The sequence below is a fragment of the Arvicanthis niloticus genome, chromosome 4 (genome assembly GCF_011762505.2).
Source record: "Arvicanthis niloticus isolate mArvNil1 chromosome 4, mArvNil1.pat.X, whole genome shotgun sequence".
NCBI classification, from domain to species: Eukaryota; Metazoa; Chordata; class Mammalia; order Rodentia; family Muridae; genus Arvicanthis; species Arvicanthis niloticus.
The window spans coordinates 35,804,601-35,819,237 of record NC_047661.1 but is presented as its reverse complement, the minus strand read 5'-3'; the positions used below and the strand labels follow the sequence as shown (position 1 = coordinate 35,819,237).

Sequence of the window (14,637 nt, the reverse complement as noted above, 5' to 3'; positions counted from 1 at the left end):
TCAGCTAACTCCTTGGAATGTGGGGACACATTCCAAGAGAAACGTTATTTCCCCACATAATTTAAACCAGTCTCCCTCTCCCTGTCTTTCTCCCTATCTTCTCTCCTTAGGCTCCTCCCGGAATTTGACTTCAAGGATAATCATACCAGTTGGCTCTTCTACAACAGCTACAACAGGGAGTCTGTCTTATGAGATCAGATGTCAGGATCACTTAATTACAGTCGAAGTGTTAACTGGGAAACTCAATAATGAAGGTCCCTCACACAGAGCCAAGTGAGTACTTTAACAACTTAAAGATGGGGAGGCACATCGTTGTAAACAGAAAAACAATTTGTTTTCTCCAACTGAATACTTAATAGGTTTCTGGTCTGATATAAGTAGTAATTCCCAAACCATTACCTGTTTTCTGGATTTGTGAGGAACAGCAATTGGGAAAACCTGTGTAGTCAAGAACTCTCTCTATTCCCAGGAGACACCTGGAAGCAGACCCTTCCTCTTTCCTGGCCCTTCTCCTACCCACAGCTTCACTTAGATCAGATGAGTTGGGCTGTTAAGGTCCTGGATATGTCATTAGAATCAGGTCTTATATCGCAAAGAATGACACACTGTAATTAAGATAAGTATCTCATCGAGGCAGAGAGTCCTGATACCCAGAGAACTAAAGTAGCTGAAACTAAATCACTGAGAAAAGGGGCAACCTCAAAGGTTCCATGGGTGGCCGAGCTGGGCTTCCTGCTCACAGCGCCAGTTCTCATGGGGATTCTGTTGTAGGCAGGACACCAGTGGTACTACTCTCTACAAAAGTAGGTGTCTTTATCTCAGCAATTAAAGAACTCACCTAAAAATGTCAGAAGTTGCAGAGAACTTGCTAGAAAATGTCCTCCTCCCCCTAGATCTACAGGCTGACTTCCACCTCCCCTCCCTGAGGCAAGTAATGCCCTATACTTTTTTCCACTGCAAATTACAATCAAAGAGACACAAATGAAAGGTCAAAGATACTTGAGGTATCTCTCTACTTAGAGTGAAGGAGTGGGGTGGGGTACGGGAACAGGTTGAAATTCATAACTGCACTGGATCTAAAAACAAATACTGATTCAAAATTTTAAATCAGTTGATTCCCTTAGCCTGGTATAATAAACCATCAATGCAAGTGCAGTTAACCAATGTGTTCTAAAAGCTATTTTCTCTATGTAGAAGGTAACACACACATAAAACCTCCCAGCAGTGAGCTCTTCAGTTTACCTGTGCTTAACTGTCTCCCGTTCCCCAGGGATCTTTCAAAGGAAACAGTATTTCCCAGTATAAACACTACTAAAGCAGCTTCATTTTGTTTTAAATGGCTGCTTTGTTTCAATAATCTGTATGTATGCCTTTTGTGATGCCACATTCAAATTTTACTGTGGCTAGGCCTGATGGCCCACTGCCATATGTAACTAGGTACTGCGGAGGCTGAAGAAGGGTCTTAAGTTCAATGTCAGCCTAGGCCACAAACTTGAGACCCTGTTTCAAAAAAGAAAGGGGAGGGAGGGAGGGAGGGAAAAGGAAAGTTCAAGAAGGACTGGGATATAGCTCGGTGGTAAAGTCTTGCCCAGTATAAGCAAACACATTGGTTAATCACAAACTAGTCGGACTTACTCTGGTATTCCAACCTTATTTAATGTAGTCAACTGGCATCGTTTTGGATCATCTGGCACTGTTTTGAAGTTTGGCCTAACCACATCTAACAGCTTTAGGATCAACTGACACCTCTCCTTCCTACACTCAGGCTAGTGGATAAAATAATACACTATAATGAGAAAGGTATCAAAGACATCCAATTTATCACTACTGCAATTACAGCTCACATTTGAATTATAAGGCATTTTATTAATTCATGCAAGACTGTAAATTCCACACGACTGCCATAAATGTATTTTGAGATTGCTAATTTCAACTCAGAATCTCTTGCTTTCCATCCAGGTATGGCAGCACACCTGTCAAACTTAGCCTTGGGAGGCTGATGTCAGAAAATACAAGTTTTGAGGCCATTCTCAGCTACCTACTGACTTTGAAGACAGGATGGCCTACATAAGACCCAATCTAAAAGAATAAGAAATAAAAAAGGAAGAAATAGAGGGAAGAAGGGTGGTGGTGGGGGGGGAGTAAGAGGGGGAAGAAATGTCTCATTTTTTTACAAGAACAAACATTGGTCAGGCACAGTTTAATCGAAGCACTCAGGAGGCAGAGGCAGGGAGATTTCTTTGGTTCAAGGTCCAGAACACCCAGGCTATACAGAGAAACCCTGTCTCAAAACAACAACAAAAACCCCAAAAACAAAAAAAAAAAAAAAAAAAAAAAAAAAAAAAAAAAACAAGCAAACAACATAACCAATAATCTTTAACATATATTCTCCAAAAATTTATGAATCCTTAGTAATGGCTTATAATGAAGAACCACATGGAAAAACTTCAGACGAATTTAAGAACTGATTATAACTATGTCCAAACAACTCAAAGAAGACATGTGTGTGTTCCAAGATGACCTAGAGAACAGATGAGTGAGAAAGGGAAGGCAACTGAAGACAGGAAAACACAGCTGGACCTGAAGAAGGCCTACACTGAATTCAGATGAAACCAAAACAGAACAGTAAGCTAAATAAACCTGTCAGTGGAGAGTCATCAACAAAATGGATCCTGTGGAAAGGAGTTGGGTGCTAGAAAACGAAGTAAAGCAATTGGTTCACTCAGTAAGTCAATGAGAAATGTGTCAACAAAATTTTAAGATATGGAGAGAATGGGGCTGGAGAGATGGCTCAGTGGTTAAGAGCACTGACTGTTCTTCCAGAGGTCCTGAGTTTAATTCCCAGCAACCACATGGTGGCTCATAACATCTGTAATGGGATCCAATGCCCTCTTCCGGTGTGGCTGATGACAACTACAATGTACTCATATTAAATAAATAAATAAATAAATAAATATCTTTTTAAAAAGATAGAGAACATGGGAAAGCCTTGGGATACCATGAAAATACCTAACCTTACAGGGATAGAAAATAGTTCCAGTAAAAATCCTAGGAGAAAACTTCCCAACTCTAAAGAGATGCTCCTTCAGGAACAGAGCCCCAATGGACAGGACCAGAAGAGAAACTCTCCAGACGTCACTTAAAACACTGAAGGCACAGAATGGAGAAAGGGTAGTGTAAGCTGCAGGAGAGACAGCCAAGACCCATATGACTACTAGCCCATCAGGGGAACACCTGGTTATATGACAGAAACTTAAATCCAGAAGGGCCTGCAGCGATGTCTTCCAAATTCTGAAAGATCCTGTCAGCTTAGAGTGCTATACTCAGCAAAACTATCTTTTAAAATTGAAGAAAAATTAAATTTTCCATGATAAAAGTGAACTGAAGGAATTTGTGAACACTACAGCCAGCTCCACAGAAGGTACTTAGGTCTGAAGAGGACAAACACACCCAAGAACTCACAAGGAATAAACAATGTCAAGACACTTAGTCAGGAGTGTTACATGTCCAGTGTTTAACATCCGCACACCTTAAAACAGACCACTCCAGACCAAACAGGTTTTTTTTTTTTGGGGGGGGGGGGAGACAGGGCAAAGGTGGGGGGAAGAAAACGGAAGAAGAGGATGGAAGAAGAGAGGGAGGTCAGGGGGTTCTGCCTGTTGTATATGGATTGTGACGTAGCCTCTCCCAGGTAAAGGTGAGGTAGCCAGGTGGATTCTGGGAATGTATGGCGGTTGCCTTAGCAATGATGTGGGGGTTACCTAGATGTGATGTCACTGGGTTCCGAGCCTGATACCAACAAGGAGGACTGAAAAAACACCACAAAGACCATCAAAATGACATGAATTACTGTACATCTCTCAATGATAATTCTTCATAATTGTTCCAACTTGCCAACAAAAGATACAGACTGTAAGACTGTTTAAAAAATGAGCCCTATTAAAAATGAGTCTTTGCTGCCTCCAAGAAACACACCTCAATACCACTTTAGATTCAAAGGATGAAACCGTTATTCCAAGCAAACAGAACTAAAAACCAAAAAGGAGTAACTATTTTAATACCTGACAAAACAGACTTCAAATAAGAACTGGACAGAAGAGAGAATTAAGAAAATACTACAATTCTAGACATGTATGAACTAAACTCCACATACTCCACAAGAAACATAAAACGTGATCTAAAACACAGTAACTGTGGATGACTTCAATATCCCATTCACTCCAATAAAATGGTCACCTAGGGGGCTGGAAAAATGGCTCAATAGTTAAGAGCACTGGCTGTGCCTCTAGATGACCCGGGTTCAATCCCCAGCACCCACACTGCAGCTCAGAACTGTCTGTAACTCCAGTTCCAGGGGATCCATGAGGCAAACATGTACATGGTGTACTTATCTATGCATGCATGCAAAATACATGTAAATAAGATAAATCTCAACAAACAAAAAAGGCCATCTGGACAAAAACTAAACAGAGACAGTATGTTAAATAACATCACATATAAAATGGACCTAACTGGCATTTACACAACACCCCACACAAACAGTAATGAGTAATTGTGGTTTCTGAGTAAGAAATGTCTCCGAATTTAAACACTCGGTCCCTGTGGTGGGTTAACAAAAATGGCCCCCAAGCACATAAATTTCACCAGGAGTAAAACTGTTTAGAAGGATTAAAGAGTACAGCCTTCTGCGAGAGCAGGTGTGGCCTTGGTGGAAGAACTGGTCAATAGAGGTAGGCTTTGAGGTTTCAAAAGCCCATGCCAGGTCTAGTCTCTGTCTGTCTCTCCTTGGTCATGAGGTCTCTTCACAGCAAAAGAGCAGTGCCTACAACAGTTCCCCAGCTGGTGTCTGTGGAGGTAATGGAACCTGAAGGAGGCAGGAGTCTTTCTGGAGGAAGGACATTAACAGGCATGTGCTTTGAAGGTTCACAGCCTTACTCCCACCACCTTCTGTTTTCTCTCTTCCTGTTTGTAGATGAAACGTCATCAGCCATCTTCCTGCCCCCTCCTGCAACACTGTTTTCCCTAATTGCTGCCATTCCTCTCAGGCCAGTGGAGGCAAACACAAACCTACCTTAGTTTTCCTTCTATCACTGATAAAAGACTGACAAAAAAAAAAAAAAAAAAAAAAAAAAAAAAAACCACATGAAGCCAACTGAGGGAAGACAAGGCAGGGACTGCAGACAAGAATCTGGAGGAAGAGCCAGGCGGTGGTGGTGCACACCTTTAATCCCAGCACTTGGGAGGCAGAGGCAGGCAGATTTCTGAGTTCGAGGCCAGCCTGGTCTACAGAGTGTGTTCCAGGACAGCCAGGGTTACACAGAGAAACCCTGTCTCGAAAAACCAAAAAAAAAAAAAAAAAAAAAAAAAAAGGATCTGGAGGAAGGAGCTGAAGTGGAGTCAATGGATGGATGTTGCTTACTGGCTTGCTCAGCTTGCTCAGAACCACCTACCTGCCCAAGCATGGCAGCATCTACAGGGGGCAGGACCCACCACATTAATCATTAAACAAGAAAATGTCCCACCAAGTGGCTTATAAACCAATCTGATAGAAGCATTTTCTTAATTGAGGTACCTTATTGCCAGATGACCTTATTTTTGTACGGTGCTGGCAAAAAAAACTAACCAGCACAAAACCCTTTCTTCCTCAACTCCCTCTTCTCTACACACTTCGCAGCAAAAGAGATGTAACCAATGTGAATACATGTTCTTCTCTGCAGCTATGGAGCTTCCTCCAAAATCAATCACATATTAGGACATTAAACAACTCTTAAACATAGGAAAACTAAAAATAACATCCTGCAGTCAGTCAATCAGACCACAATGGAATCAACAGAAAAAGCAGCTGCAGAAACCATACATTAACTTATAAAAACTAAATGACAACGGGGTCAAGGAGAAACTCTGAGATTCCTGGAACTGAATGAAAATCAAAACACATCATACCAGAATCTATGATACACAACGACAGAACTAAAAATGCCCCCCTCCCCAAAAACAAACCACAAGAGATCCCAAGTTAATAATTTGACACACTAGAGAAACAATCAGGCTGAAATTAATGACAGAAATTAAAAATCAATATGAAGAATCAAATGAAAATTAAGATTGAAAAATCTTTAGCCCAACTAGTCAAAATTCTAAGACCAAAATGAAAACAATTAATGGACACTTTATAAAGAAATGGATAAATCTCTAGCTGCAGAGGACCAAAGTTAATCCAAGATGGAGTAAATAATTTAAACAGAGGTATAACGATGAGACCTGTAACAGACTCCCATAGTCATAGACTAGGAGAATTAATGAGAAAATGGTTACTCTGCCCAAAGCAATCAACTGATCCAACATAATCACATGAAAATATCAAAATAACTCAACAAATAGATGAGAAATAATAATCGCAAAACTCGTAAAGAAACACAAAGAACCCCAGACAGCAAAAACAATCCTTAATAATTAATAAAAAAACATGTAAGTTTTCACCATCTGATTCCAAGTTATAACATAGAGCTATAGCAATAAATGGCATGGTTCTGACATAAAGACAGACAGACACACTCATCAGTAGAACACAATGCTCCTACAGCCAACTGACTTTAGACAAAAGGGTCAAAAATACACATTGGGAAAAAGACAACATCTTCAACAAATGGTGCCCGTCAAACTGGATAGCTCAGTGCAGAAGAATGAAACCAGATCCTTAGCCTGAACAAAATTCAATTCCCAATGATCAAGGACCTCAAAATAAGACCAGATAACCTGAACCTCTTAAGAGGGGTAAGTAGGACTGTTTCAACTTGTAGGCCCAGGTAAAGAAACCTCATGAACTAAAAACCTTCTGTACAGCAAAGGACACCATCATTCCAGAAGAGAAAATGGGGGGGGGGGGGAACCATTTTAAACAATTATTAGACTGACATAGGGTTAGTGTTTAGAATATACAAAGAACAACAACAAAAAAAAACCCAATAACATCCCCCGGAAAAGCCCTAAACACACACACACACACACACACACACACACACAAAATGAAAAATAATTAAAAATTGGAGCATAGAACTACAGAGTTTTCAAAAGAATACAGATGGCTGAGAAATAGTTTTTAAAATGTGTGACATCCTTAGCAATCAGGGAATGCAAATTAAAACTACTTTGAGATTTCATCTTACTCCGATTGGAATGGCCAAAATAAAACAAAATATATAAATTTTATTACACATATTGACAAGGGTGCAAGTTACAGTTGTGTGTTATGGTATACAGCTTTAATCCTGGTACTTGGGAGGCAGAACAGGTGAATTTTTGACTTGGAAGCCAACCTGGTCTATATAGTCAGTTCCAGGCCAGTCTGGGATACATAGTGAGACACTGTCTTAAAAAGAAAAGCCGAGTGCAAACTGGGACATTCACTATGGCAAAGAGTGTGGTTTCCTCAAAAAGCTAGCAACAGATCTACCACATCATCTTGCTATCCCCGTTTTGGGCTTATTCTCAAGCAGTCTATATCCTACTAGAGACATCTGTTCATCCATGTTCACTGCTGCCAGTCCTCAATGCCTAGGAAACACGGCCTTGATACCCATCCCTGATGAACAATGCAAATATAAAATGGAAAAAAACATTCAGCTATAAAGAATAATTAAATTACAAAATTCACAGCTAAATGGATGGCCCTGGACATCATCGTTCTGACTGGGGTAACAGACACAGAAGGACTAACGGAATGTTCTCTCTCACATGTGATGGCTAGCTGTGAATCTTTACATGTGTGTGTTTAAATCTGAAATTACTGAAATCAGGGAATGAGCAAGGGGCCAGAGAGGGCTTAGACTTCTCTGAGAAGGAAACGGAGCTCAGGTATATAAAGGCAGACAGGGAAGTAACAGGAAAGACAAACTCAGTGGTGGTAGGAGGGCAGGGTAGAGGAGCGGACATGGGGAAGGATGACGAAACAAGATAGATATCTGAAAAAGCCATAGAGAAACCTACTGCTGCAGATGTCTCCTACAAACACACATACACACATACAAAAGACATTTAAATGATACTATCCTGTAACAGTGGAGGGTGGCACAAGGCCTTTCCTCGATACCTAGAGTATCAGATAAGAAACCCAGTGCCAAGTACCAACTCCCTCACTTCCAATTGTTGATCATCGTGGTTCCCTTCACAGATGCCCCTTCCCCTGAAACAAGAGACTATAGCTATTGCCATTGCTTTTAATTACCATCCAGGACTTGACAGTAAGACTCTATTGCTAAAGATACTACATATCTAGGTCACAGGATATGAAGAAATCAAGCCAGACACTTCATTCCTACTGGCTAGCTTCATAGTGCTGGAAGGTTCCATGCACACCATTACGAGTCCAATACATTCCTACCTAGCTGTGAATTCTGAAATCTAAAGCAGTAACTCCACTGGCCAGTAGTGGCCTGAATTGTATGGGAGCAACCAACCACTTTCTAACTGGATTTAAAGCCTGCTTCTCAAAATGCAACTAGTTACTGGGCCACAGGCTGTAAGGAAGAATCTGGAATTATTACCATGCTAAACGAACACACTAATAAGCTGTCCTCTAAGTTATCTTACTAACCATTGATTTGCTCATCTCTCAACACTCACCACAGTAGCTTGTCATCTCAGAAGAGGGGGCAGGCAGTAGCCATCTACATCTACAGCAAAATGGTTATTTGCTGAGCATGACAGAACCACTCTACACATGAACTCATAGTGGCTATGACTGCATGCATAAGACCAACACAAGGTCAGCCAGCCAAAACCCCAGCGTGGTTGTGGGAGAGGCTCATAGAGACCCATTCTTAGCTCCTACCTACTCGGGGAAGGAAAATCAGTTTCCTTCGAGGATGAGGTCCTAAGATGCTAGCAATGCTCGAGTGGAAGTTCCTACACCCACGCATGCACAGACAGCATTAAGCAGACTAAGTGCCTTTACCATCACAGCACATGGAGCCAGGAGGGGATGAAAGGTAGATCTGACCAAAACCTATATATACATGGATAAAAAAATCCTTAAGCAATACAGAGTGCAGTTTAAAAAACAATAAACATGGAAGGTCCTTCCCGCTGAGGAAAAAGTTCACAGTTGAAGAAAATAATGTTCTTATACTTTTCGGATTTGGTGTCTATTTTCTGTCAGGGGCGTTGGTTAGGATGGGCTTGCTACCTATGGTGTTCCTGTTAGTGGGGTTAGGTCCATGACTCAAATTTCTAAAATGGTTTAGCATTAAACAAGTAAGACACACACACACTTAGCTCATTCTCGCTTCATCTTCCTGTCCCATGTAGCTAGTATACTGCAGTTCTGAGGGTTTTGACTGAATATAAAAATGATTTTAAGGCAATTTGTGACCAGGAAGAGAAAAAGCAACAGATACTAAGTAGAAACAAGGGCTGGAGAGGTGGCTCAGAAGTTAAGAGCACTTACTGCTCTTGTAGAGGGCTAAGGTTTAGTTAGCAGCACCTACATCATGGCTCACAACCATTTGTAACTCCAGTTCCAGGGGATCTGACACCTCTTCTGGCCTCTATGGTGGCACACTTACAGTAAGGTTAGTATTTTAAAAATAATAAACCAGAAGTAGGAAAGATACTATAAAGTCCTTCCACCTGCCTCAAAAGGGTTCTCTTAATTCAATGGTCAGTGTGTACAATACAGTAGCCATCCTCCCAGTCAGATTTCTGTGGCTATATATTAAATGACTGAATTGAAGACTAAAGATAAATTCAAAGATAAAGAAAATACACTACCACTATCATTTTATTGATAAAAAAATAAGTTTCTCCCAAAATTAACAAGTAGCTGAGCTAGTTCATTAAAAAACAAAACAAACAAACAAAAAACCTAAACCCCTCTTTAATAAATCTTAACTGTTAACAGTCAAATAATTTTGCTGCTGCTGAAGCCAAGTCTCAAATACCCCAAGGCGTACATGGCGAAGAATGACCTTGAATTTCTTAGCCTCCTGCCTCCACTTAACACGGGCTATGCTCACCAGCATAAACTGCACACAGGAATAAAATTCAGGACCTCCTTCATGATAGCTAGGCAAGCATACTACCAACTACTACCATGCCACTAGCCCTGAAACGTTATTTTAGGTAGTCTATCAAAACAATAAACAAGAGTCAACTCAAAACCACCACTTGGAGGAGGAGGAGGAGGAGGAGAAGAGGAAGAGGAAAAAATAATTACTGCTCACAGGCTCCTTCCCAAGCTTTAGAAAGTTTTCTGTTCCAGAAAGCAGGTCATGGAAATGAGGTTTCATTATTTACAAATACTGGGCTGTTTAAAAGATCCCGGGTTTTCCAGTGTTAGGTTCCACTTTGCTTCTTATGACCATTGTAGCCAAAATCAAACTAAAACTCAGAGGCTGGAGACAGCTCAGTAAGCATTTGCCTCAGAAGCCTGAGAACCTGAGTTCTGGTTTCAGGCGCCAACATAAAGCCTGTATTGCAGTACTGAGAGGCATCTCAAGCCAGTCTGACCAAATCTGTAAGTGCCACAGTAAGAGACCCAAAGAGTCAGAATGACATCCCATCCGACTCCCAACACATGCGCATGCACACCAACCAGTTGACAAATGCTGTGCTCACACTATCAATTTAAGACAGATGTTACTTAGAAACCATGTCCAAAACCAGGAAAGGTACATGTGTAACACTTCTCTAAGCACCCAAAGTTTTGGCTTTTTCTTTCATTTTCTTGTCTTTTGTTTGTTTTTTGCCTCAAGAGCTCCTGTAGCCTGTAGTGGCCCAGGACACTACATCTTTGGGATGTCATTTATCTTACAATCAGTCCTCTAGCCTCCAATTCCCAAGTGTCGTAATATCAGGCATGTATCACTAAGCCCAATTTTAAAATTTTAATTTATCCTCCATAATGTTTGGCCTGTGTATACAAATATGTGTCATTTCCCTGTATATCTGTGCTACAACTGATGGCATGTGATTACAACCACACCCTGTTGATTATACAGTGTTAGGGGTGAAGCCTGCATGTTAGGAAAACACTCTACCACTGAACTACATCCCACTTTCTAAAAATAAACTTTGGACACTAACAGCTTCCCAGTTACTACATCCTTTGCAAAAGACTTTCAAATTCTCAGGCAAGCCCTGGGAAGCATACCATGCAACACAGTTTAATTAATGATTCACACAGTTTAATTAGTAATTCTCAATAGCTGATCACAGGAAATATAGCCTATCCCAAAGCTGTCACTCCTTCATACTCACACAGTTAAACTCTGGTTGATTTGCATTGCAGGATCTCAAGTGTAAGTCATAATACAGGTTCTTCCTTTTATGAACTCTCAGACCTGAGAGTGAAACTTAGTTTTAACAAGTATCAGAACTCATTCTTACAAAAAACGTTAACCAGAAGACTAGTTATGAGTTACAACCGTTCAGGTTTCTTCTTAAAATATCCCTTTACTCAAACTGAAAACACACTTGCTATCCTTTAGCTTACAGCAACCAACTTCTTACAGCCAACCATCTACTCTGAAAACACAGTGACCTGCCCCCTGTTCCAAAGCTTCCTAGCTGCTCAGGCAGCAGCATGCTTCTCCGAAGCCTCTGCTTCTAGGGTCTTGGCGCCAATAAGAAAAAAAAAATTTAATACATAAAATCATTAAACTCACATTATTAAGAAATCAAAAGAATGGAGTAAAGTAGCTAAAAAGATATTGTGACATAACTTATTTTTCTAAGAACTAATTTTAAAATTCAAGTCATAGTTCTAAAGAGCATCTTCACAATGCCAACTGAAAGGCAAAACCCAAAATGCCCCAAAACATCACCTTTATCCTTAAAAGCAAGGCTCTCCCACAAACTCAGGTAGGTTGAGTCCCTTTCCAAGAACATATAAGAATGGTGTTAAGTACACACTGCACTTTGGGGGTTCAGAGGATTTAGATTCTTTGTTTTGTTTTCAATGGTAAATGTTTTATGTAACAGTTGAAGTTCCATAAACAAGTAATCAAGTACTTAAAAGTCAAATGGTAAATAAAATTGAATTTTAAAGACAATCACTATTCACTATTTTGTGAGTTAGAAGAATATGAAAAACAAGTATTTTGCTTTTTGGAACACTTGGTAATATTGCACATAAGGGTAAGGTCTTGTACATATCTTTAAAACACACTGTGGGAAAAATAAAACCACCCCTGGCTCTTTCTGCAAGAACTTTCGTATGAGGTGAGTAAGCTGACCTTTTAGCTACTTTAACCACAGGGATGACAGTCTGTGAAACCACCTTGCTATAAGGACGATGCAGTAAAGGCTAATCTCTCTTCTGCTGTACAAGACCAGGAGGGGGGAAAAAACTGGATAATCTTAAGATATATGTTCCACCTGTGACTCTGAGAAACTGTCGGCCAGGGGTGGCCACACATCAAGAGGGACTTCTAGGTAAGATTCTCTCCTCCCAATAGTCCCTAGTCCTTATAACCCCAACCTCCAGTGGTAGGGATGCCACAGTCCACACTGAGTCACCTCAGTCTCTCCTTGTCACCTTCGGAAAGGTAAACAAGGACCTTAAACACCTAATTTATAAGTCTTCAATCTTCCTTCGAGGCAAAACGTCTTTGGCAATTCCCCAAGTGAGCACCCCACTTAAGTCTTCCACCAAATACTTCAGAGCTCCCAGCCTTGGCCCCGTCGTGGGTAGCTCCATGCTTTATGGTAAGAGAAATCACTCCCCAACACTCATGCATAATCTGGTCACACATACCAGCTTCTTGGCTTTCAATTAAAAGCATACCACCCCAACCCAGCCCAACTATGGAAGCCCTTCTCTGAGTGCAAAAGTGTGGCCTCCCAGCCTGGAGGCACTGGCCCTTTAAAGGTTCTAGCTTCCTGTATACCCGGTCCCTCCCTCCTCGCCTGCTCCCGCCCCGGCCAAGGGTCACACTTGAACTTTAGATTGCCCAGAGCCTAAAAGCCTTGGCCACCCACTTGCGCGCGTCAGAAACCGTACCCAGTGAGTGGGAACGCTTGACCACCTGCGCAGGCCACTTTGGATAAAACCAAATTTGCTCCGGCCTCGGAAACCTTCGGCAACTGCTTGCCCGCACAACGCTCAGGAAGCTGCGCGTTTTGCTATCCCACTAGCTAAGGGAGCCCCGCGTGTGCGTGTGCGGGAGGTGGGGACGGGGGGGGGGTGCGTCTCCAGTGCTCCCGTCACCTCCACTGCCGGGTCCGGGAAAACCTTGGCGGCCAAGGGTCCGGAGAGTGGGTGCGCGTGTGGGCGGAGGAGTCGCCCGACCCCCTCGCAGGTCTGGAGTGTCAAGTGGCGAACCCCTCGCTCAAACAACTAGCTAACTTTCACGCCTGCTCTGGCATTTCACTTAAGTTCCCAAACTAGCCCTCCCCGGGTCCTTCTAGAACTCCCTCGCCTGCACCTGGTCCAAATTTGGCTCCAGGTCTCGGGGAAGCCCCCGCCACACCTGCCATTTCTCGCCCGCTCTCTCCGTGCGCCCATCATTTCCGGGCCCCGAACACCCACACTGCCGACCCTCTGCCGGCCGCAACACATCCCCCCCACGCCACCCCCCAGGGCCGCCTCTTGGCCGTTCACCTTCCAGCCCGCCGAGCTGTTGCTGTCGCCCTTATCCTTGAAGTAGGGCACGCTCTTCACCATCCACTCGTAGATCTGCGACAGGGTGAGCCTCTTCTCCGCCGAGCTCTCGATGGCCTTGGTGATGAGGTCGGCGTACGACAGGTTGCCCCACGCGTTGCGGCGCGACGAACTGGTCTTGCGCGGCTGTCCCGCGAGTGGCCCCGCGGCGGCGGGAGGCACCGGTGGGGGCTGTGACAGCGGTCCGGACGGTGGGGGCTGCGGTGGCGCCGGGTGCACGCAGCCCGCCTCGGGGCTCTGGAAGTCCCCGCACAGGCCCCTGCTGGCCGCAGCCGCGGCCGCCACGGCCACGCAGCCCGGCGCCCGCGCGAAGTCCTCACTCTCCTCCAGCAGGCTCAGGTTGCTCATAAAGTCGGTACTGACAGCGGACGCCGAGGCCAGGCTCGCCGTGGCATCGGGGTTGGCGGCCGTGCCGCCCGACGGCGCCGGGCTGGAGGTGGTCGAGTTGGACTGGTTAAACTCCGGCCTGGGCAGCGGCCAGGTACAGGAGCGCTGCCGAGGCAGCGGCTCGAAGTCCGGGTCGGTCTCCACCACCTGGGGCGCTTCGGCCATGGTGCCCCCCGCCCCTCCCCCACCAGCAGAGAGTACCGGGAGACGCGGCCACCGGGGGCGCGGAGCGGGCGACCGGAGTGTCGCTCCGAGATTGGGGGCCGCGGACGGCGGACGCACGCCGGAGCGAGACGCGGCGCAGCGGACGGACGCGCCCAGAACTTAACTTCGCTGGGTCACCGGTGTCTAGGATCCTCCGAGTTCGTGCCTCGGACGGGGGCACGGACCAGGCCGCGGAGCCCGGCAGCTCCTGCTGACAGGGCCGCGGACGCAAGAGCAGACGGGCGGACGCCGCGGGCCGCTCTAGCTCCCCGCGGCCGCGCGACAGCGGCGCTGCTGCCTGTTGAATGTGGCGGCGGCGGGGACTGCAGCGACTCCGCAGCCTCCCGTCTTACGGGATCTGCAGCGGCTCCCCGCCCGCGGCGGCG

At 44.2% G+C, this 14,637-nt stretch overlaps 1 protein-coding gene across 2 annotated transcripts in view; it reads right to left on the bottom strand.

The window, feature by feature from the left end:
- Foxo1 (forkhead box O1) overlaps positions 1–14,610 on the bottom strand; it is a 79,343-nt gene extending 64,733 nt beyond the window's left edge. For both annotated transcript variants that reach the window (XM_034500221.2, XM_076932360.1), the window contains exon 1: positions 13,601–14,610. In XM_034500221.2, the coding sequence (XP_034356112.1) occupies positions 13,601–14,212 (612 nt within the window). In that variant the 5' untranslated portion in view covers positions 14,213–14,610. The remainder of the gene's footprint in view (positions 1–13,600) is intronic.
- Positions 14,611–14,637: the final 27 nt, after the last annotated feature.